The sequence below is a fragment of the Trachinotus anak genome, unplaced genomic scaffold (assembly GCF_046630095.1).
Source record: "Trachinotus anak isolate AG129_WGS33_773 ecotype Australia unplaced genomic scaffold, CSIRO_AGI_Tana_v1 ptg000028l, whole genome shotgun sequence".
NCBI lineage: Eukaryota > Metazoa > Chordata > Actinopteri > Carangiformes > Carangidae > Trachinotus > Trachinotus anak.
In genome coordinates this window covers 7,509,687-7,535,218 of record NW_027273879.1, presented here as the reverse complement: position 1 = coordinate 7,535,218, position 25,532 = coordinate 7,509,687, and the positions used below count along the sequence as shown (strand labels likewise).

The 25,532-nt window shown below is 39.6% G+C and overlaps 2 protein-coding genes across 2 annotated transcripts; one reads left to right on the top strand and one right to left on the bottom strand.

The window, feature by feature from the left end:
• The first annotated feature begins 1,614 nt into the window (after positions 1-1,614).
• Positions 1,615-16,635, top strand: shc3 (SHC (Src homology 2 domain containing) transforming protein 3). The gene is made up of 12 exons (XM_071466457.1): positions 1,615-2,854; positions 6,601-6,671; positions 9,931-9,994; positions 11,239-11,358; positions 12,001-12,054; positions 13,151-13,202; positions 13,296-13,425; positions 13,517-13,670; positions 14,450-14,543; positions 14,651-14,842; positions 15,830-16,155; positions 16,315-16,635. The coding sequence occupies exons 1-12, from the start codon at positions 2,219-2,221 to the stop codon at positions 16,441-16,443; spliced, it is 2,022 nt and encodes a 673-aa protein (XP_071322558.1). The 5' UTR covers positions 1,615-2,218; the 3' UTR covers positions 16,444-16,635.
• A 4,357-nt stretch (positions 16,636-20,992) lies between these two features.
• Positions 20,993-22,928, bottom strand: LOC139611629 (sphingosine 1-phosphate receptor 3). The gene is made up of 2 exons (XM_071466458.1): positions 22,788-22,928; positions 20,993-22,351 (listed from the first exon to the last, which is right to left on the bottom strand). The coding sequence occupies exon 2, from the start codon at positions 22,258-22,260 to the stop codon at positions 21,115-21,117; it is 1,146 nt and encodes a 381-aa protein (XP_071322559.1). The 5' UTR covers positions 22,261-22,351; positions 22,788-22,928; the 3' UTR covers positions 20,993-21,114.
• Positions 22,929-25,532: the final 2,604 nt, after the last annotated feature.

The window sequence follows — 25,532 nt, the reverse complement described above, 5'->3', positions numbered from 1 at the left end:
GATGATGTACGTAGCTTTTTTAAATGGCAGTTAAGAGAAAACAAAATGTACACCTGCATCTGAAATGGTCTCTTCCACTATTCTGCAAGCCTCCCCTGAATGAGTCATCCAGCTGGCTCCTCATTGGATAAGACCATGCCATCCCTAGGGATTGCCTTGCAGAGGCAGAAAGGCCTTTGCTTCCATTCACAGAAACATTGGTATGCCAGCCTGCTATTTCATTCACATAAAAGACTAAATATTGCATGCTTTTTTTGTCCTCTGCTCTTTTTCTCCTTTGTCTTTTTGCCTCCTCTTTTGATTTGCGAGGGCCTGCCTTTTCTTCCTTGCTTTTGTGTTTGCCTTTGTTTCTGAGGAGAGAAGGCAGACGCGCAGTCTTTTTTTTTTTTTTTTTTTTTTTTTTTCTATATTTGCCAGGCAGGAAAGAGAGATGTTGGGAGGGACTGCAGTGCGAAATCTGCAGCAGAGTGAGAGCGGAAGCTGCTTATGAATGAGTGTCAGTCTTTCAGCTTTGCTATATGCTCCTGAGGACATTTTACATGAATGGTGTCTGGCTGTGTGCTTTCCGCTACCAGGGAGACAAAGATGCTTCATTGGTGCTGCTGGGCTTTTTCTGTTATCCTTTTGGCTGTTTCATTCACTCATCTGCCTAAGAAACATGTCGTTCATACTGTGTCTTTTGCAGTTGTATCATTCATGTAGTTCGACCAAGACCAATTACTGGATAATTTAGACAAGCAGTGAACCTGTATCTTCTTCCTAGTAGTGGGAATTAATTTTTTGTTCCTTTGTTGCAGAATGCTGATAGATAATTAGTGTAACGCATTAGACAAATGCTGTCAAAACAGTTTTATGTAAAAAGAAAAGATGGCTTTATTCCTTTTTGCCTTAATGGCAGATTTTAAATGTTTTTTTCAGAAACAATAAGTGAACTGTCTAATCATTGGTTTTTTAAAAGTACAAATCTGACAACCAGGAGTGATGTCTACTGATATTCTGCTGCAATTTTAGATGAACATGAACTGTACGTGTTACTAATCTCCAGTCATGCTAAAATTATACCGTTTTGTTTCGTTCAATGATTTATAGACGTTTCTTTCATATATGGTAAGGAAAATGACATCTGTGTCATACATTTAAATAGAGATTTTATTCTTGCATCACAGAAGTTGCATTTGTTTTGTCAGAGAAGATTTTGTCTGCCACTGTGATTGTAGCTGTCTTCTAAGTGGATGCTGATGATAATTATTTCACTTAATTTATTATCAATTCTGTGATTAGTTCATTGTGTCTTCCCTCTATCACAGCTTTTATCAGTTCATCCAATCCTTTTTTATAAGACATTCATTGTTCAAAACATGAATTCATGCAAACTATTATGAGTAATTGCTCTACTAAGTTAAATAATCAAGCTACCTCTCATTCTTCATTTCCTTTTCTCAGAAAAACAAATAAGAGGGAAAGAATTACAGCAAATTAATATCAGACTAGGGAATTTAAAAATTGATTGGTTCCAGTGTGCTGTAAGTGGGAGGTTTTTTTTTTTCTCTCCCTCCAACAGGAAGTGATTTGCAGTGTTCAGCAAGCCTTTTGTTGAGAAGGTTTTCTCAGATCAGTGAGTCATGCTTTAGCTCTGAGCCGGCAGGCAGGCAGGCAGGCAGGCAGCAGTCAGTAGAGGGTATTTGCTCTTCCCTCGCTGTATCCGTGATCATCGACAACATAGACCTTTCTCTGTTCTCTTACTTTTCGGATTTTTGAGGCTAGAAATCAGCAGCAGTAGCAGCATCACCACTGGAAGCCAAACAAGCTGCACCACAACACTGGCAGCCTTTTGGAGACCCTTTTTTTCTCTCCATCCCTTCCTCTGCTTCAGTGTTGTGTTTTCATGGATTGTGTTTTTATGTTTCCCTCTTACGGATTGGATTGCAGCTCTGGATTTTACTGAGAGCAGATTGGACTTTGGCGACAGCAGCAGCAGCAGCAGCAGCAGCAGCAGCAGCAGCAGCCCAACACAACCACCACTGTCACCTCAGTAGAGCAAATTACAGTCAGGTGGCCTGTGATTGCTAAAAGGCGTTTGCTGCCTGTACTGCTGCTGCTATGTTACAGGAGAGGGTAATCAGCACGGCTCAGCCACGTCTGCCAGCACACTTGTGAAAGAGGCAGGCTGTGTGTGTCGGTTGGTGGAGAGAGGGGAGAGAGCAAGAGAGAGAAGGGTATGCTTCACCGTACCAAATACAACCGCTTCAGGAATGAGTCAGTAACATCCGTCGATGAGCTTCTCCACGGCCTGTCCATGAACCCCAAGGTCTCGGCCACCCCCCAGTCTGCAGCCGAGACATCTTACACACCCCCAACTGAGGTCCAGTCCTCCTCGACCACCACTGCTTCCAGCACCCCAACCAGCCACGGTTCTGACCACCTGGAAGATGGAGGCACCACCCTCTGTACCCTCATCAACAAGGTGTCCAGCCTGAAATTCAGCAACTCAGGCAGCTTGCTGGGCATCAAGGGTCTGCCCTCAGCTGTCAAGGACCTGGCTGTGTCTAAGCTGCAGGGGGGTGGGGGATCGGGCTCCAGTAGCCCGAGCCCCAGCGCGGCGACAGCAGCAGCAGCAGCGGCAGCAGCCTCTGGTGTGGGCGGCTCTCTGTGCAGCTCAGCCTCCCATTCAACCCCCTGCTCACAGCTGGAGCCAGCTGTCAGCATGAGCAAGAAGAGCAGGCTAGATGAGCTCCAGCCCGGTGGAGAGGACTGGAATGGAGGTGGAGGTGGTGGACTGGTGAGCAAACCCTCCAGAGGATGGCTACATTCGAGCGAGAAGATCTCTGGTCCAGGAGTGACATACATTGTGAAGGTTAGTGGTCTCTAATCCTACCCCTCTCTCATCATTTGTTTTTTGTTGTCTTTCTCTTTTCCTGTTCTCTCTTTTGTTTCAGTGACTCAAGCTGCCTGCAAGTTTAGGAGAAAGAGGAGATAATGTAGTTTTGCTTGCACATCATAACATGCCCTTGAGTGGGTGTATGTAGGTTGGCTACAGCAGAAGGCTGAGCAAAGGGAGAGCGACTAGAAAACAGACACTGAATAATTCAGAAAATAGAGAAGGTCAGCATTGAGGAAAAGTAAAGGAGAAACGTGATGGCATAATAAAGAAGCAATTATCAGTGTCATTTAGAGCGTGCTGTAAACATTTCCATTTATACAGTATTTCTCCCCTGTGTATATGGAGCCACAGCGTTATGCTTTTGTAACCATGGTGATGTGTTATTTCTGTACATTGTGCATCTGTATGAGCTCTATGGCTGTTTTTGCTCAGCGATAGAGAAACGATGGAAGAGGAGAGAAGACACACATGTGCATGTCCGTCCCATCACATCGGTGTCTAAGGTTAATGCTGTTCAGGGAGCAAAAGTGCGCACAACTACGAGAGCTGTGAATGTCATCATGCCGGCAATGAGTCACAAGCATGAGGAGTGATGATGCTGAGCTCTGGCTCCACAAGGTGTGAAGTGAATGAAGAAAACGGAGCAGACCACATTCACTGACACCAAAAAGTAGCAGGAAATTTGACATTTGCCTGGAGGTGTAATCTTTTCGTCTTCCTTTTATTTATGCAACACGTTAAACAAAAGGAAAAATTTAGTTTCGGGGCTGCATGGGCATACTAACCAGCGATGCCAGGTGAAATGTGTTCTATTCCAAATCAAGTTACATAGTATGATTGCCATCATATGACACTTTCTACAAGTTGCCTGAACAAAGCCTACAGTATCTGTGACCAGTGTGACATTCCATTAACTGCATTAAGGCCGAGAGCGCTTATTTGTCCAGTCAATGCCGCTGAAAGCATCCACACTGCGAGAGGGGAAATGGGTCCAGTCTGTGCTCCCCCACCCCCTGCTTTTCCTGTGGTTTGAGTCCTGTGTGTATTGAGATCAACGTGGTGTTCCGCTCACAGCACTTTTAATTAGCATCATGTGGTCACTCCTCGCCCATCAAGCGCCATTACTCTAACGGGACATTGATTGACAGAGATGCTGTTTACACTCACACTTTTAGCCCATGGTAGCTATGTGTTTCTGACACGTGTTTAAGATTTTACAGTACCTTTGTGTTAACATTCCATTGTGTACATGTTTCTCTTAATGCCATTTTGTGAGGAAATTATTTTGTTTTTGATCCCAGCATGTTTAGTAGGGAGACGTTTTTTTTTATTGAGTTTAGTGGTAAACAGTAACTTTGTCTGCTGTTTGTTGCTGGGCAGGTTGTGTGCAGTGCATTTTTCGAGCTTCTTTTTTGCAGTAAACAGATCCCTGATGTAGCTGAAAATTATGCTATGGGAGGGGTGAGAGTGAATCAAAACAATAACGTTGAGGGCTGCAAAGACTAAACAGCTGAAAGACGCTATAAATATATCCCCAGGGAACTGCATATTTGGATGAGGATTCTCAGTGGGTTCATCACTAATCCACCCTTTTCATAGAGAAGTAGCCTAGTGATCCATTGGCATTATAAATATATTGATTATAGCTATTTAAACTATAGTAATAACCAAGAAGTTGAAGCAGTTCAGTTCAATTGAACTGGACTTGATTATAGATACTTGGAAGATGTTTCCCCTCTAATCCAAGAGGCTTCTTCAGTTCAGAAGAAGTTCAGAAGCCTCCTGGATGAGAGGTAAAACTTCTTCAAGTATCTACAATCAGGTCCAGCTGCCCTTGATTCCACTTCTCTTGGATAACCATGATGTGGATGACTGAGAAGCTTCACAGGCATCTTGCTGAGTATAGTGATAACCTTACATTTTGCATTGGTTTGTATATTGTAATTATTTACAGCACTTTATTGTGCACTTTATTATCCCTTTTCATCATCTGTATTCAGTATTTGTTAATACTCATTTCATCAACCTGTTTTCATTTATTTATTGATGAAGTGTTTTACCCTCTTGATCATATCACATCCTGTCTAAACTCTACAGAACTGGCCTTTTTATAATGAATGATGACTAAAGTAAGCACTGTATGCATCATGGAATAGCAACCAGTTTTGTTTTATGTTTGAGGGGAGTGCAACTTAATGATATAAAAGGATTTTTTTATTTTGGCAAATAAAGTAAATGTTTTGATTTATGGGAAAAAGTGTAGTGAGTATGATATATATGATTTCACATTTGACAGTGTGTTACAGTACTGTGTCTGTACAGTATGTAAGTATTTATGTATGTAGTTCTGGACCTCAGATGTACTGTAGGCACAAATGTGATCACTTGTAAGTCGTGTCGCTTCCCGAGGTTATTTAGAGTCTCTTCAGATCTGGCCTCTCATTGATTTTCGTAATTAATCTAAAGTTTTACTGTGTGAATCACGTACTCAACTGTTGTACAGCATCATAGAGGAAAAGTCTTCATGTCGTGCTCAAAATAGGTCTCTACCAATTTTATAACTGTTTGATGTATTTTTGGCCCCGCTGAATTGTGCACTTTAAACTGACTGTTCTAAAAATAGAGAACATTAAAACGTCATGTTGACAAAATGGTGTTTGTTTGCTGGTACTTGCAAAACGCTCACTGGAGAGAAGGGGCCTCATAACATGAAAGTTATGATTTTAATAACTTTATTTTTTTTCTGAAGAGGAGTGGAAATAGAAATGTGAGCGTGTCTGGATGTCTGTTTTGTTTACAACGAGATTATGAATGTGATTCTGATAATGATAGGAACTCATCAGCACAAAATGTTCCCAGTCTGTGCAGTATTAATTAGAAGAGGTGTTGTAATGTGAGTAGGTGGCTGGTGCTGAAGATGGTTTTATGGGATAGTAGGACTACAGTCACCTCACGTGGCATAGTAACACACTGATGCAATTTCATAGTGAACAAGAATTGACTTGACTTTTTTTCCAACTTTGTGTCAGACTTTGTGAACTGCTGGATGTTTCTGTTTTTAACCAGGAGTTAGAAAACTAGCAAGTTTATGAAAACACATTTGCTCACATTAGTGGAGGTTAATGTCTGCTTGCAACTTTTATTCGTATGATGGAGGTGGGAACGAAAGAATGATAACCAATTATCACCAAATAATACTGACATTACATCTTTATAAGATTTATAAGATCAGTGTTTGAAAGTATTTGTACTAAACGTGTTTTGTGTAGACTCGATATTAGACTCAGTGGCCCCTTCAAAAGCAACACAACCTGGGACACTACTCAATAACAATAATCTCAGTCACATAGTGAGCAGTTTGTATGGCAGGAGTACATTTTATTTGTCTGATAGAAGGCATGGGCATGTTATAAGAACTGGATAATGGACTCAAAGCTGGCACCCACTCAGATGAATAAAAAATGGTGGCGTGACACACGTGCATTGGTGTTTCAACCGCTGGCCCCGCCCACATTTTCCCACTCATTCATGTTTTTCACTTTAAACAACTATGTCATGTCAGAAGTTAAACACTGAGTCCAGCCTTTCATGTTCCTTTATGGAATAAGCCCCTGTGTTTTTCTGTACATTACAATGTGCTTATCATGAAAATTTAAAAATTACTTTTGGCATCATATTGAATATTTATTTCACACAAGCTTTTCATTCTTCCTTTCCAGTATCTGGGCTGTATAGAAGTCCTTCGGTCGATGAGATCCCTGGATTTCACCACAAGGTCACAAATAACAAGGTATGTTCACACTTAATGTAGTTTTCCAACTTTTCAGTGTTTACTACAGACGTGACAAATTAAATGAAAAACCAACGTGAATGTCTTAGTAAGTTGTTGGGCCACAACGTGGCACAAGAACAGTTTCATCATGTATTGACATTGATTCTAAAGTCTCTGAACTCTGTTAGAAGTATGATCAACATTCCTTTAAAAGATATTCGCTCATTTGGTGTTTTGATGGTGGTGGAGAGGGCTGCACATGTCAGTCCAAAACCTCCCATACGTGTTCAGTGGGTTGAGATCTGGCCATAGTGTATGATTTGCAACATTTTCATACTCAACAAACCATTCAGTGACTTTATTCATAATCAAAATTCCATGAAACTCCTCATGATTATATGATTCCTTACTGTTCTTACATGATTTGTGATGTTGAAATAGTGCTTTTGTTTTGCAGTTTCTAAATCCATTACTGAAAAACCAGGAACTCTTAAAAATTAAAAACCAGGTTAGACACTAATGCATATACATTTACTTGTTCTAGTGATTTTAAAGTCATTCAAAGCTTTTTGACTTTGTGTCACTTTAAACAGTGTAAAATGATGGTGGCACCACTTAAACTTAAAGGAAAACAGACCTATTTGCTATTTAAGGAATAGGACACCTTAAATTCAATTCTGTCTCTCTTTACTGACACAAAACAGTCTATGTAACACTGTTTTTGGGAACACATAGTTTTAGCAAATGTAGACACAAACACATACAACATGTCACTTAAAATTACAGTGAAGTGGTGGGCACCTGTCATCCACCATGCAGCACCATGAAATGTTATTTCCATAAATACCTCATCATAGTCAGTTGACACCTTTTCAGCGGCATTTTTTAAAATAAAATTGTACTAATTCAACCTGAATCCCCTATGGTTTCATTTTAGATGAAATTATATAAGAAATTTAGTTCCACAATGTGCAATTTCATGAATGAACTTGCTGAATAGCTGAATTATACCATTAGCTACCAACTTAGACGACCAACCAACTTGCTAAATAGCACAGCTCATGCTAATGTCTGTCAGCTAGACTGCCATCATTATAAATACTGTAATACATAGAGATGGTAACAGTTCAGTCCAAACTTGTAACAAAATCATCTTTCTAGTTGGCGAGCTGCTGAATATTTTACTCAGACTCAAACTCTACCATGACACCAACGTGGTTTGCACCTGTTTGTAACTTGTTTACTGCAGCAAACAAACGATGATGGCAACTCAGAGACTGACAATCTCTCAATAGCTTGTCCTGAGAAAAAAAAGTTGAAGCGATGAGAAGAGCATTGAACAACAGCAAATTGCAGACTGAAGGAGAGTAGCAAACAGAAAATCAAGAGAAAGAGAGAAACCATCAGCAGAAATTAGTCGAGAAAAAATGTAGGATTGTGTTGCATTGCTTTGAATTGCACTTACTAAAACTTCATATATTATACTTTCACTTCAAATCTGCCAGTGGAAAGCTTTAATGTGACCAAATGTTTTTTTAAAAAAAAAAACGATTGAATTGTCGACTTTGCCCGAATACATTTAATCAGTAATTAATACATGGATTTTGTGTATTTAACATTTGTTTTCATGCCATAACAGGAAATGAGTTCTCAGTTTTAATAAGGTTCTATCTGCAATCCAGCTCTTAGATAAACCCTTTTAAAGATGTGATTTTGATATTATATGTACTGTATTAGAATATATTTAGGCTGCCTGTTATCACAGTTTGTCTGCATGGAATTTTCTGTGGCTCCATGTGTATCTTTAAAATCATTGACCAATGTGCAGTGAGGCAAAGGCCAATAGTGAATCGGTTTGTGTCATGTCTACTTTTCTGCTTGACTTCCTGAAATCAGTCCAGTGTTAACATTAGCTAGCAAGGCCACACAGTGGTAAGCCTTCTCTATCTCTTTCTCTCACTGTGTGTATGTGTGTTTCTGTTTCTCTCTAATAAAGAGAGAGAGAGAGAGTGAATAAGATATAGAGACAAAGGGAGAAAGAAATCTATGTCTCATGCCGTTGCTATTATTAGATTTCTCCTTTTCCAAAAGAACCTACTGCTGTGCATGATTTATCCACCTAGAAAGGATACAGAAATTAACATTTCTGTCATGAAACCAACATTCACTTTATCTCAGAGGGGAATTTGACTTTTTGCATCAAATCAACTCAATCTTTAGCCACTGTTTGATCCTCATATTGTTGTCTTTTACATAAAAAAGATAGCACAGCGATGGCTGTTGCAGATAAAATGGATCACACACTGGATCACATGGAGATATTTAATACTGTATGCCAGACACAATTACGGGGCTTCGAGAGTTGCAGTGTATTTGTAATATTCCTAATGGCACCATATAAAACACTCTACACTGCCCATTCAGATTCTTGGCCTCTTGTGGCTGAGGTGATTTCATTGGAACAACCTGTAGAGTTCAGGCTTACTCTTAATATTTTTTTATGCTTTATTTTTTTGTCTTTTCTCTATTTTAAATATAAGTTGTATCTCATCCTATATACTCTAATTACAAGTCAGATAGATAGATAGATAGATAGATAGATAGATAGATAGATAGATAGATAGATAGATAGATAGGTAGATTTTTGCTTGTCTAGTTATTTTCTTTGTGTAGTTAATTTCACTTGCAGTAAGAATTGTTAATATTGATCAAGGTAAAAGAAATGGTAATGTTGGACTGTAGGTCCACCGCTTTCATACAGACTGACATATATCAGCATCTACTTGATGGATTGTCATTTGATCTGGACATTCATGGTCCCCAGAGGATGAATCCTACTGAATTTCGCTGATCCCTGTCTTTCATTCTAGTTCCATCATCAGGTCAAAATTTTCATCTTATCAATTTATGAGCAAATACCTGCAAAACTAACGACATTTGCATCAGCGTTAGTTGTACTATGTGTTGAGTGCTAATTAGCTTAGCTAAAGTTCAGCATGCTAACTGGCTAAAGTAAGATGTTGAACATGATAAACATACCTGCTGAACATCATTGTGAACATGTTAGCATGCTGACGTCAACATTTACCTCAAAGTTCTGCTGTCCCTATGTACACCCTCTCAGAGCCACTAGCATGGCTGTAGATTCTTAATCTTGTTCCTATTAATACAGCAAAATTAATTTCTTGTACGTAATACAGTCTAACTTAATGCCAAAAAAACTGTGGCTGTCTGTGGTCACCATCTTGGCTTCATCGTCTTCTCTTCCTCCCTCTAGGGAAGCCATCAGCCTGGTGTGTGAGGCTGTTCCAGGGACCAAAGGAGCTCTGCGGAAGAGAAAGGTACACGGATGGACAGAGAGGGAAGGAGGGAGGGAGGGGTGGAGAAATGCAAGTGATCGCCACACTGAGAGAGCTGAGAAAATGTATGTTCGTGAAATGTACAGTAGGTAGAAAAAGAGGAAACAACATTAGATATTCATATATCCTTCCGCGTTCTATATATAGCATCGCCTCAGTAAGTTTTTTTTTTCCCCATCCATCCTTTATGTTAAAAAAGAGGGAAAACGGACAGATAGAGAGAGAGAGAGAGAGAGATGAGAGAGAGACTGTACTCAGAGAGGAGAGAGGGTGAGGAGAAAGGAGAAGATGAAGAGGTATGGGACTGTGTGTGCGTGGGTGTAGTTCCAGCCCACGATGCATTGCACACCGCACACAGTGCTTAGTGACTCATGTAGTGCACAATATCTGTGATCAGGAGGCTGAGCTACTGTGTGTGTGCGTGTGTGTGTGCTCGTGTGTATGTTTGTGTGAGCGTCTGTCTTCTGTGTGCATGTGCTTGGACATGGTGTGTGTCCACAGCGTGTGAGGAGACTGTGTCTTAATGTGGAGTGTGAAATGAAGCATTGCTCTGCTCTCTAGAGCTCGTTCAAATGTCAGGGAAGAGCATATAACACGAAATCAGCGCTGACTAGTTTCTCTCTCAGCATAGATATAAGATATAAGATAATATCATTTTGTGCAAACGCACACTGAGATTTCTGAATGGGTTTGACTAAATTAATTCTGGCCTCTTTGCCTCTTCTCTTTATTAAAATCACTATTCACAACAATATTTTAAGTAACTTCATCTCATTATACATTATTAGATGAAAGTTCCGTTTCCCAAACTATAATCAATACAAACAGAAGATTTTTTTTTTTTCCCTCTGTATTCATTCATTCGTGGTGAAATGACGCATCAATGAATAATCCTCCTTAAAGGCATAGTTTGCCATTTTGGTAAGCAGGCTTCTTCTTTAAGAGTCAGATGAAAAGATTGATACCACTTGCATAATAGGGAGACTGTAGTCAGTAGTTGGTTAGCTTAGCTTAGCTTAGCTTAGCTTAGAGACTGGAAACAGGGGGAAACAGCTAGCCTGATCTGTCCAAAGATAATAAAGTCCACCTACCAGCCAGCCTCAACTAAGGCATGTTTACACTTTGTCCAGCTTAAACAAGTGAGATACTGTATCTTGGTAAACATCTTGGCTTTCCTTTAATTTCTTTTCTTTGTGTCTGTCTGTGTCCTCCTCTGATCCTCTCAGCCACCGTCCAAAGTTCTGTCCAGTATCCTGGGCAAGAGCAACCTGCAGTTTGCTGGCATGTCCATCAACCTAAATATCTCCACCAGCAGCCTCAACCTAATGACCCCCGACTGCAAACAGGTCAGTTGACAACCTTTAACAGTGCATACATGTGATAGTGTAGTACATTTTTAAAAAAAATGGCACCATTGTGTTAGAAGGTCAAGGTTTTAACCATGCATGTCCTTAAGGTGGTGAAGTGAAAAAAAGACTTTTGTTTCCAAATTTAGGGTGTCACAATAAAGTAAATCTTATTTTTAGCCATTTAAAAGGAGAATTTTTTTTCTCTAGAATGAAGGATGTCTGTTAAAGGAGGTTTATGTAATAAAAGAGCAGTTAAAAAAACAAGATGAGCAAGAGACAAGACATCTACTGATGTTACTAGAATTACCAGAGGAAGTTGGCACATTGTGCGTTTTTCTTTTTACCCAGTTATTTGTATGATAAAGTAGTGAGTGGTCAGTGCTAGTGTCATGTACTGCTCACTACCCCAATGTCATTCTCAATACTAACAGCAGATGGTGCCAAAGTAGCAAAATAATCCAAATCATGTTGCACTGCACAGAGCAACTCACTCAAGACAGAATAACATATTTCTGGTATTACTTCAGTTTATCATAACTTAATCAGTTAATCAGCTTATCATTGCAGCTCCATACATTTGTGTGGAGTCACAGAAATGTAGGTTAATGTATATGTATTGTATGATTTTACTCCTGACAGATCATAGCCAACCATCACATGCAGTCCATCTCCTTTGCATCAGGCGGAGACCCTGTAAGTAACTGAACCGTGTCAAAATAACTGGCATCTCTGTTTTGTGATATTTAAACTTAAACTACTTCATAACAAAAAGATTTGACTCACTGATACAGTTAAAAAAAACATTTTTGCAAAGGTCATATTGTCATCCTATCAGTATTAATTTTATTTTTTTTTAGAGGACACTTCCAGTCAGTACATGTATTTACAGTGCAGAGCAGCATATGTCATCATACTGTGTAGACCAAGGGTCCGTAATTAAGTTTATCAGCACTGTTCAGTGGGAGGCCAACATAGTTTTACAGGCACGGTGAGATGCAGCCCTATATGTTGTCTTTTTTTTCTAGGATTCATTAGAAATCTATTATTTTATCTCTGAATATTTTGTTTCTTTTACACATGAAACAGATTTATAAAGCTGTCTTATTTCTGTTAGCAAGAGAGTGATAACAAAGTACAGCAGCTTATGTTACTGTGAAACCCATTTTCACTCATACACACATGTATGTTAGACTGCTCCCTGTTTGTGTTTGAGATGCACATCATTGATTATATTGTTACAAGTTCATGGTAGTTGGTATTTACACAAGCTTGTTATTTGTTATTTAAAAATATGCAGAATTTTTGATACAAGATATGAAAAGGAAAACTTCAGCCTTTATCAGGGGGGCAAACATTAAGATCGCGTGTCATGTTTCTGTCATTGGAAGGCTGGATCGGGCCCACCGGCCACTATTTCCCCACCACTAGTGTAGATCATTTATTTAGTCTACTTATTAATTACTGTGACTGTGACTGTAATGACTCATTATTATGCTTACTCTGACCAGTGACCTGTTCCCAAAGATTTTCTCAAAGAAAAAGTTTCTATCTCCTTAAACATGTCAACAAGGATAACAACCAAATACCCAACTTATTTTACATTATTAGTTATTCCATATTCGGAAAGTATGAATTTCTACTTTCCTATCACTGTTAACAATAAACTAATGAACCAATACATGAGTGACTTCAGAAGAAAAAAAGGTTATGATATTAATGTATGGTGTTTTATACTTGGTAGTTATTACAGCTGTTGTAAGGTGTGTCCTTTTGTCTTTGTCTTTTTTAGGACACGACAGATTTCGTTGCCTATGTAGCAAAGGACCCTGTTAACAGAAGAGGTAGGTGTTCATTCCTTTAATACTCTCTAGACTGTCTCATATGTCACATGAAACATGTTGCTCATTAAAATCCGTTGCTCTCACTCTCATCAGCATGTCACATCCTGGAGTGCTCTGATGGTCTGGCCCAGGACGTCATCAGCACCATCGGCCAGGCCTTTGACCTTCGCTTCCAGCAGTACCTGCAATGTCCCTCAAGCAAGCTGTCCTCAACACATGACAGGTGAGGTGTTTAGGACACATTCATAAAAACACACAAAAGATAACACATTAACTAGTATTAAATTTCATGATGAAACCATGTTTTTCCCCAGGGTATTAAACATGGAGGAGTTACCATGGACAGAGGAAGAGGAGGAGTCAGCAGAACATCCTTACTATAACAATATCCCTGGCAAGATGCCACCCCCTGGAGGCTTCATCGACACCCGTCTGACCAATCAGAATGCAGCACCTGATGGATGCCAGGTACAACAGAACATAATTACTTTAGTTCACATGTGGACTCACAGTGCTTTGACAGTTTTGATCACTTAACTAAGATCAAGGAAAACATTTATACACTTTTGCCATTTCAGTTCTGGTCTGGTTTGTGTTCACACAGGCTTTATTTTTCTGCCACGAACCAAGAGATACATGGATGCACATTGGGCAATTAAATTCCGCTGATTGATGAGTCATGCAAAACTTTACTGCTTCTTTTGTGTCTATTTATGCTCTGTGATCACAAAAGAAATTACTGATTATGAGCATTATTGGTAAGATTAGACTGTAAATTGACCATATGTTATGAATAATGACAAACAGGACCTGGAGACAGGAACAAAAAGAGGATTTTTGTTGCTATACAAGACGATACTATGAAGGCAGATTCATTCACTCATGCTGAGATCCATATGTGTTACCATGGTTACCAAATCATTTGAACGGTACATTGACACTGGCATAGATCACTAGGAAATTGCTTCCTGAACAGTTCACAGATAGCGGATGGATTTAATTGTTTAGTTTCTGAAATCATTTTAAATTCACATACATCATATAATATAGGTTAGTTCACACCACAGTCCACTTGGGGGTGTACCGAGTTCATTTTAATGGAATCAAAGCCGATGTGACAGTGGCCTTAATCTCAATATTTGCTCATTACATGATTAATATTGAATTACTTTTTATGTGATCTCATGGGATCTATTTCTTAATTCAGAAATGTCTTAAATATCCACGGTGTGTCTGTATGTCATCAGATGGGCCCAGGTTCAGTAGATCAGACATATTACCAAGGGCGGCACTGTGGAGAAAACTGGGGAGATGAAAGAAAGCCCATATTCATACAACAGGGTAAGCAAATCCATGCTTCCCGCTACTTAAATACAAAGGATGTGTTCAATTTTGCAGAATTTCATCCGTTCATCACTAAGACTATGATTGTTTCTCCAAATGTCTAGGTTCATTTGATATAAGCAGTCTGCCTGAGAGTAAAGGTCAGGCACCAAAAACAGCAGAGATGCCCACGTATGTGAACACCCAGCAGATTGATGCCCAGGTGCTCGCAGCACTCCAGGCAGAGGCAGAAAATGTGACAAAGGGCATGGCAGCCGCAGCCAAAGAGAGCCCACAGAAGGACCTGTTTGACATGAGTGAGTCGTGGTTGGCATGTTTCATGTTAAAGTTTCATTTTCTTTTGTGTAGGTGCTTTGAATAGTGGATTGGGAAGTACTCACGTATTTAAACTACTTTGAAGTATCAGTTTTTACATAGTTCAGTACTTTTTTTATTCAGTTCACTGTGTACTTACTATGAATTCAAGGCAAAGCACATTTAAAACTCACCTGCTGAAGCATTACATCAGAGTTCTTAATTATAGAGGTTTCCTAGCTTTTGTTTCCCAGTGACTCTGGTGTGACATTATAATAACATCATGTCAGTATGAAGACAATAGAAGGATGGTTTTAATGTCAATGTACAGCTTTTGTCTTTTCTCCTTTCAACTTGCACTTTAGCTGTGCTATTATTATACATGAAAGATTAGTTACATAAAGACGTGTGTACTATGTATGAAGAATCCATGACACAAATTACATGTGAGCAGTCAGCTATACGGTTCAAAAGTGAACTGTTATTATATGAACTTTAAGGTCCTCTACTAACAAACACCAGCACTTGTACCACAAAAGAAATTCACCATTTAATCAAATTTGATACAGATACTTGCAAATACCGTTCAGAGGAAGTTCCTGGGCTTTACACTCAGCTGTATGTTTTCCCCTGTATCCATGTCCTGTGCACACCAGTTTCCTCTAAAGGTCCAAACACAAGCACACAAGATTATTTGGTGATTCAAAGTTACCTGTAGGCATAATTTTGTTGACATGTTACCATTGTAATGGACTGGCAACTGTCCAGCTTGTGCAACACTGTGTCTACAAAGGTAAAAGGAACCCTGTGGAGTTTTCTTGTAAATTCAGTTTTTTGTTTGTATTGGGTGCAACACTATCAAAAGCATTCTGTGTATTCTTGAGGGATAAAAATGTGTTTAATGCTGTAGGACGTTAAGTCAAAAACTGTGCTCTAGATATCCTTCCTCTCATGATTGATTGTTTTGGCATTGCCCTCACCCATACCAGAGCCCTTCGAGGATGCTATTCAGTCTCAGTCACATCCACCATCCCAGGGGCAAGCCCAGCCCCAGATGTCCAGTCTTCACAAGGCAGCATCAGTGGACAGCTCGAGCCCTCTTCTTGTGCGCTCACTGGCCTTCCGGGCGCAGGAGGAGCTGGAGGGCCAGACGTGGTACCATGGCAAAATGAGCCGACGTGATGCCGAAAAATTACTGAAAGAAGACGGGGACTTCCTGGTCCGCAAGAGCACTACCAACCCAGGGTCCTACGTACTGACGGGCATGCATAATGGACTTGCCAAACACCTACTGCTGGTGGACCCTGAGGGCACGGTAAGATGGGGTTAAAAGACATGTAGAGTGTGTTTTAAAGGAGATACTGTAGAGAGAAATTACTGATTTGTGAGGGTGTCAGCGTGTGAAGGTGAAGTGAAGGACTTTTCATTGTGAAAGAAACAGAAAGGCTTATAACATCTCTTTCTCTTCTTAAAGGTACGGACAAAAGACCATATATTTGACAGCATTAGCCACCTTATTGGCCATCACCGTGACAACAATCTGCCGATTGTGTCAGCCGGGAGTGAACTATGTCTCCTACAGCCCGTTGGAAGAAAACAGTGATGCTTGCAATGCCTGATGGGAAATCGGAAGCTCTGAACAGTCTCTCCTACCATCCTGAAACTTGAAGACGAAACATGAAGAGAAGATGCGTAAAGGCTGTGAGCTCTGACAGTGTTTTTGGGAAAAATGGCCCACAGTTACTTTGCTGGAGGCACTGGAAGACACAAGATTTGTTTAAGAGAAAAAAAAAAATTTATAGAACTGTTATTATTTTGTTGTGATGACTGAAATGCTATATTTTTGAGAAGACATAGGTGCATTTGGACATACTATCTTGATTTGGTGTTTTAAAAGACTAAAAAAAAAAAAGAGTTGTTCTTGTAGTTTAGATTAAATGCAAATCAAACCTCAAAGAGGTGTTAACAAGAGTATTTTAGAATAAAAACCTGAAATTTTAGTTTTGTCTGTCAAGCACAACCACATTTCTACAGGAACTGTTGGCTAAGAGGTCGGAAATAAAAACAGTTTGGACGACAAATGCTGTTTATAATGAATTACTTTAGGAAAAAAAAATGTCCTTTAATCTCACCAATAGCGTGACAGCTCACTCAATTAGTCACTATATGAAATCTGCTTTTATCGAGGATTAGAACTGAATGTGTTTTGCTTTGCAGTAGTCACAAAGTGTTGGGGTGCAAACAGACATCCTTCATAGTGCTGTCAATGGCTTTAAAGATAACCTTTTTTTATAAAGTATTTTCTTGTGTCACAGTCGCATGACTTAAAATCAACTGTTCTTGTGGACATTGTTCGTAGACCTTGATGCCCCTTTATTTGAAAGAGGTGCTTGTGTATGCTGACACTGTAAAATATTTATGCTTTTTAACCAGGGATTGTTTCTGAATTGGTTTTCTCTGGGTTCTTCTTTTAGGTGTGTAGTCAATGATTAGTTTTGGGGCTTGAGTCATGCAATGGATATTCTCACATCCTTAATGAACATTTTCGGCTTTTTGTGAACTTTTAAAAATTATTATTATTATTATTTATTGCTATTATTATTTGAGTGATCACAAATGAATAGCACAATCAGAAAGTTAGATCAGTTAGATCATCTGTGTCAGTTGTACCAAGACAAATTACCAATGTGTTGAGAGGTAATTTACTCTTTTTACTCACAAGGCTTAATTAGACCAGTGTTGAGTACACATTGTGCACCCAATACAGAATGTTCAATATTAGATCACCTTCACTTGTTGATGTTAAACAAAGAGATTTTATTTCTCAACGTGCCAATGTCTTATGGCAAGATTGCTTTATTACCACTAGGTGTCATCACAGAAATACTTGTTTACCCCAGTCACTCACTTCACTTTCCTTATTTCATCACTTACTAGTAGTGGAGGATGCTATCTGACTGTGTGTTGCTTATAGTACTACAGTACATGGGAAAATCCAACTCTTAGACCCTTTTTAACCATTGTAGCTTGACATTTGCCTTTTGCAGTCCACTGTACACAATCGTTCCTCAGAACAGTTTACGGTATTTAGGTTATACAGACTGTTTTTGTCGAGTGTGAATCAAAATTTTGGAAAAGCTTATAGAAATAGTACACAGCAGTTCTGGCAACAGACTTTTTAAATGCTCTCATCCTTATTATTGTCAGTACTCTGATGGATACCAAATGAATGGGGCATTGTATTTGATATGCACTGGACCACTTCAGTTGAACCAAAATCAGCATGTGTTCAATGAGTTTGACAAGACAGATGCAATGTAATATAACGTGCCTGTATTTTGCTGCAAGAGGGAGTGTACAGTACATGCATCTCACAACAACACATATTTAGCAAAGAGCAGTATTGGGATTGTTATAAAAAAAATAAATAAATATATCCACCAGATCCATTTTGGTTAAAGCCGATTAAGATTAAGAATTTCCTCCTTGATTCCTTGTGTCCCATGACCCAGTTTGCTTCTCAGGATTCCTTTGAGGAGAGCGCATGAGAAAATGAGACGAATATATTGGTATTAGAAAAAAAGGACACAAAGAATCATTGACGAGTGTTTTTTTTTTTTTTTTTTTTTGACTATTATCTGCCATCAACCTTTAATTTGTCCGATTCTTTGTGACATAATTTCATCAAATCTAATATCTTGGGAGATGGAATAATGCGCTAAATTTTTAAAAAAGCACTCCGCTAGTGTCAAGAATTATTTTGAGATCAGTGTTTGTTTCTAAAAAGCAAATTTGTAGAATCATCTTGGCAAAAATGTGCAATGTTTTGAACAAAGCATATACATATACAGCAGGAACAACTCCATACTTGAATCTCTCTGATAACATGATGATTAGCTGTGTGGCATAGAGAAATTATACAACCAAACTCGCTGGGACACAAATAAGAACATGGCTTCTCTCCAGATTTCTGTTGATGAAAATGTGCCTTTTATTTGTACAAATGGTGTTTTTATTTCTCTTTCTCTCTCTTCAAAGTGCAATAGCTGATCTTCGATGGGGCATGCCTGTTCACTAGAGGTTGTGTTTCGCCCTGCTGCGTGTTGCTGCTTGAGACTACTGTTTTCTCTCTCTCTATCTCTGTCTCTTTATCTCCCTCCCTCCCTCTCTATTATATATAATAAATGTATCATTTCCAGATTCTAAGTATAAATCTTTGTCAGAGGGAATCTCACAGAAATTCACTATTTTGGAACAGGTACAGAAAAAAATGGAAATAAAAACAAAGAGACGAGTCCAAATGATGTTTACAGATTTAATCTTTTGGTTGTATGGGTTTATCATTATTCTGTATGACTGTTGGCAATAAAACCGTGAATGTGTAGAATCTCTCTTGTATGTTCTGTAATAACCAGTAACACATTTTGTTTTATGGTAGATGCAGCATTTAGACACAGTCACCACAATTTCTCCTAAAATCTTAAGGGGTTGGTTCATCCACATTGAAAAAAAAAAAAAAAAAAAAAAAAAAAAAAAATATATATATATATATATATATATATATATATATATATATATATATATATGTATTTCTCTCACTTACTTCAATGGTATCCACTCGTAGTTTTACTTTAATTTGTCCAGATCTCTGCCTCCATCCCAGTAGAACAGAGGTGAACAGAATTTCATTTTAGGTACTGAAAGCACTAAAAACAAGATTTTAAAAATACATCCATAAAGTGTTCTTGTAATTCTGGATAATCCACAGAACACACTGTCAAAGGTTTTAATACAAAACAAAAAAGTTCTTGTGAAAACTGTTCAGAGTGAAATGTGTTACCCTGTGGAGCAGAGGAGCTGTTTCTGGAAAGATGTTACTGTACAATTGTCCAGATGTTATTTTAATGCTGTGTGCTCCACAAACACAATTTGAGCTGTGTGGCTAGATGCCATTATAAATAAGTGAAAAGTGTTATTTGTATTTTGGGGGTGAACCAACACTTCAAGTTATTTTCTCTGAAGTGTGAGGAAGGCACCACACATGAAACAAAGCAGAACTGCGCCCTCTACTGGCCACACGAGGTGATCAACATCAATCATCCTTGCACTGTACTTTTACTTTATTGTGCCAAAGCTAATATTTTGCATCATATATAAACAGCTGCCTCTAGCTAACTAGTTCTAGTTCACATGCAGCATTCACATGCCTCTCAAGACTTCAGTTCAAAAGTTTCATGCTGTGATACTAAACTTTTCCACTTGTGGAATAATCAGATAAAAAACACACAAACACACATTTTAATGAGTCAAAATTTGTGACTAAGATAAGGAGTGATGATATTCTGTACTGAACATGCAGCATATTGCAAAAATATCCAATCAGCATTGACGACTACCAATATTAACCAGCAGGTGGAGCCCTGGTATCACTAAGAACTACTGCTGTTAAATGCACTGCATCAGTTACATGAATTCTCTGCAGAGGTAACAAATGCAGGTCTTTCATTTTGAACATGCTATTGATAGAATGAAAAAGATGACACGTCTGACTCTTCAACATGTGTTTTTATCTCAACTATACTATTTATAATGCAGTTAACAGTTTTTTTATAACAGTAACTGCACAGCATTCTGTAGTATTACTGAGTGAATACCAATTCACAGAATAGACTGCACAGAATAAATAACTTCAGTTGTTTATCATTACACTAATAATTGTCTACAATCATTCATCGTTACATAGTTTTTGCATTACTATAATTGCACTTTTTTTTTTTTATTAATTGCAGGTGACATTTTCCCTTCTTTGTCTTATTTGAGGTACAGGGGTACATTTTTTTCTGTCAAGGTTAAGAGCACCATTAATTCACAAATCATCATTGTCATGTATCTCCAAAACATTTGTCTGTTAGTTTTTTGAGATCGTGGTTCTCATGCAACAGTGATGAAGTGTGACCTGTACTTGACAAAGAGGCTAAACTGAGTGCACCATTGACCACATTGGCCTCGCACATCAATCTAATGTCAAGAGCAAACATTTTAATGAGTTCTCTGATTATGGATGATGCAGATGAATCAATATTAAGCACAAACGTGAAACAGCTGTCCTGCAGCCAGGCCTCAAGTCCACACTTCATTCAAGAAATCCATTATTCTAGATCAGTCAAAACTCCTTCTCATCATTATTTCTGTCCATTGTGACCACTACGCGGGTCCACGAGGATATATTAGGACCACCCTCACCTTCTTACTGTGGATCACTTGCTGCCTTCTTTCAGTTTCTTGCATCACTCTCAGAGACAGCCTGGGCGGCCCCTCCTGCCACCACTGAGACCTCGCCAGGGGCAGTGTCCGTCTCCTGTTCCTTCCCTAGCTCTGTCTGCCTGGAGCCCTGCTGGTTCTGGTTGGGGTTGTTCTGGCTACTCCATGACTTGCTCCTGCTGCGGCTCGGCTCCAGAGACTGCCTGTTCCCACTGCCATTTACAGAAACCTTCCCCCTGTAGCAAATGCCACACACCAGACCCAAGAAGGCCCGTCTCATCTCTCGGCTGGCCAGAGTGTAAATTATTGGGTTCATGGCTGAGTTGAGCACAGCCACTGCAATGAACCAGTCAGCCTTGTAGAGGATGGGGCAATGCTGCCCACACGCCACATCCACCAGAAGCACAATGAAGATGGGTGTCCAGCAGGCGATGAAGACCCCAACTACAATGATGACGGTGCGCAGCAGGGACATGGCATGCTCAGAGTTGCTGTGCTTGCTCACCTTTTGGCTGCTGGACTTGACCAGGATGTAAATTCGGGCATAAAGGACTGACATGGCCAAGAGCAAAACCATAAAAACTGTGATACAGAAAGCTACATATTTCTTGCTGTAGAGAGGGAGGACTGTGGAGCAGTCTGGGAGGTTGTCCAGGCAGTTCCAGCCTAGAATAGGCAAAGCCCCGAGAGATATGGCAATCAGCCAGCAGGTCCCTATCAGCAGAAACACTCTGTAGTTCTTGTTGGCATCATAAGGCCTCATTTTGATCATAGTCAGGTGTCTCTCTATAGCAATAGCCAAGAGACTGAAAATGGAAGCACCAAGTGCCACGAACATGCTGCCCTCTCTGACAAACCAGAGAGCAGGTGAGAGCTGCAGGGTCTTCTCTCCTGACAATAGCAGGTTGACCAGGTAAGCGACACCAGCCAGCAGGTCGCACAGCGCCAGGTTGCCGATGAAATAGTACATGCGGTTGTGGAACCTGTGGTTTCTCCATATGGCTACCAGCACGGTGAGGTTCTCCAGGACGATGAAGCTGCAAATGATGAGGAACACAATGGTTTTGGGGTCCACCGTGCCAGGGCTCGTGCCAACACCAGGCCGGTGGTCCAGCTTTCCTGTGTGGTTGTAGTGGAGGTATATTTGATGGTTGATCATCTTCAAAGCACCGACCGCTGACACTGGATGTCAGAAGTGAGCTGGGAGTCCAGTGTCAGCAGATCCACTGTGTTAGACTGCGGGAGAAGATCTGAGTGTTGAGACAGAGAGCAGCCAATTTATTGTTCAGTGTTGTTATTAGTCAGTAATACAACAGTTCGTGATTTTGTCTGATGGATTTCAACTGAATAGTCTGGTTTTATATGAAAACAAAATAGCATTAAATCTGACAATCAACTTCATGAAACTAAAATAAAGGAAACATGGTCTGAAGAAAAAAAAAAAAACTATGACGCTGTTAGTTTGTTTGTTTGTTTGTTTACACACACAACATTGGACCATTTCCCAAAATGAGAAGTATCGAGAGGCTGGTTTAACCATACAAACTAATCTTTCCTCGGCTTTTCAGACGTGACATTAATTTAACTTTGAATCACAGTCACATACTGTAGTTAAATGATTGAGCTCCCTCACTTAATCAGCCTGCCAGTCCCGTTTCCCCAAATGACAATCTTAACACAACTCACCTCAAGATGCTCGCAGTTCGGGTTTATTGGAAAGTTAAACTCACATCCATGGACATGCATTTCGTTGCTGAGTCGTCATTTCTCCGTATTTCCGATATTTTGGCTCGCTGCGTTGAGTCCCTCTCGCTCGGCCAGAGGAGGAGAGCAGCTCCTCATCTTTTGCTGATCTCTAAACTCCGGAGTTTTTCGACAGTTGGCTGGAAGTCACACCCCTCCCTCCTGCTTCACCCCGGGCAGGGGGAGCGGAGAGGCTGGGGCGGCTGCTGCCTGCGGGGTCACTTCAATTCATCAAGCATATGAAAGCCAGGAGGTGCGTGGAAAGTTTGCTGAAAGATACGTTGCAATTGTAGAAATGATATATTTATTGCAGATATATTAAAGTCCGCCAGGCACATTTTTTAGTTGTCGGTAAGAAACAGGTAAGAAACAAACAAACGAAAAAAACAAACAAACTAAACAACAAAATAAAATAAAAATTGAACTGAGAATAGGCGAGCAACTGAACTAAAAATAAAACCATAAACTCCAATACCTCTTACTTGCACATCTAGCTAACTTCAACAAAAGCCTGCAGTCTGTAGAAGCAGATTTTTTTTTCTGCTGTGCATCTACTTGACACGGGGGCAAAAAAAGAGAAAAAGAGTGTACATTATGCTGTAGGAGTTTAGGTTAAGATGACTGCAGCCCATCCTTTGTTCTGGTCATTCTGTCATGACCTCATATCCAGGAAGGATGGGCAGGGCTGGCAGCAAGAAGAAGGATTCAGGGCGTCCGAGAGGCAGAAAGACTGATGATGACTCTTTAAAATAGATGTGACGAAGTCCAATCTAAACTGTGGAGACTTTAAGACTTCCCTCACTCAAACTAAAATGAACAAAATGTGACTAAATCAATAAACTTCAATTCCAAACAAAAGAACTCACACCAAGAATAACCAGGTCATGAGCACTGTGCACTGCATGTGTGCCACAATGACTCAAACTCTAAGAATCTTATTGCTTTACTTTATACAGTGCCACACATTTAGTGCGCTTGCAATTTTCCCCAAACGAAGCACATACTGTACTGTATCACAGACCAAATCATGAAACAGTAGATCTATTCCAGTGTTTGCGGTTATTAACCCAGAGGAATGTTCTGTGTGGTTGAAGAAACAGCTGTGGTCTGGCATTGGTCCATTAGCATTGTTACAGTCACAATTCTCAGTAATTTCCTGCAGGTCACACTGTGCCAGCAGCATTGGGAAAATCTCAGGGAAAAAGCTAAATAGTTACTTTGGACCCGCAGCAAATCTGGGACCAATCACAGCGTGGGTCTACGTAAAGGCAGCTGGATTAACAGACCGGGAACATGGTTGGAAAAACCTTGGGTTTTTCAGCAAACTACAGTGATGTGGGGCTCACATCTGCATTTACATAAACTTTGGGCCAAATATGAAACCATCAGCAGTACAAACCCATAATATGTGGTTAGAGTTGAGTCTATGTGTATGTGTATTCATAGACTACTGAAGAGGAGCAAGGGTGGAGGGTTTTCACTTTTGCAGGACCACCCTCACTAAGATGTTACTTTGTGGGAAGCTGCTTCTTTGGTTTAAGCAAGGCTGAATTTTCCTGTCATCTTTGTCAGCAGGACGGTAATTAAAGTTCTCTATAGGTGTCATTTTCCAGCATCAGGAGCTGCACGTCTCCCCTAAATCATCAATGCACCAGACGTGTGATCTCCTTGTATTACAATGCCATATCATTTAAATATAAACCTACAAGCTGCAACCCCTCATTTGAAAGCACTGTACAATATAACCTTCCTTCCCTCGGAGTAGCTGGCCTCACAGCTGGTAAAACCATTCCTCAGGGAAAGTTTCCACTGCTCAACTACAGTCCTGGAACTTATACGGTGTACAGTTTCTGCGTGACACTATTAGTGGTTGGATGAAGTATTCACATCCTTTATGTTGAGCTACGTTCATAAAAATAGTAGTAAAAGTCCTGCATTAATATTTCAGTGTTAAGTATCATCAGGATGGTGCTCTTAAGAATTAAAAGTAAAAGGACTAATTATGCAGCAGAGTGGTGTATTATTATATAATTATTACTACCAATGCATTAACATGTGAAGCAGTGAAACTGCAGCTATAACTACTACTAGTTTCTATACTGTTATATATTTTGATATAAAGCAAATAGCTTTAAATTTGCTTACAGCACTAAAGCACAGGGCCCTTTATTGTATCCGGCCATTCTCATTAGTTCTCTGCATTGAATGAGAGGGTATCATGTTACCAGTCAAATAAACTGCATCATAATCAATTATGAATGTCCTTATAATACCTTATACATGTCAGCACTTGTAAATGCCTTAAATGCTCTATATCTACATCCACAGACAACTAGCAGATCCTGTACAAACCTATTTAAAGAAGAGAAAATACCATGTTTCCTCTATCTTATCCTCAATCACTGTATTATATCTTATTGGATAATCATATGTTTTGTATGAAAAAACTTTCTGTGATCCGCATGGTAACCAATATTTTCAACTGTCAAGTAAATGTGGTGGAGTAAAATGGACTTTTGTTTCTCAAATAAATTGGGATAGAGGTATTAAGTAGCATAAAATGGAAACACTCAAGTAAAGTGCAACGTCAGACACCAACGGTGGAAAAACTAAAAAATGAAACCATGGAGTGTGATAGATAAAATAGATTTGACTCAGAAATATTACCTTTTCTCTTCCCTAAACGTG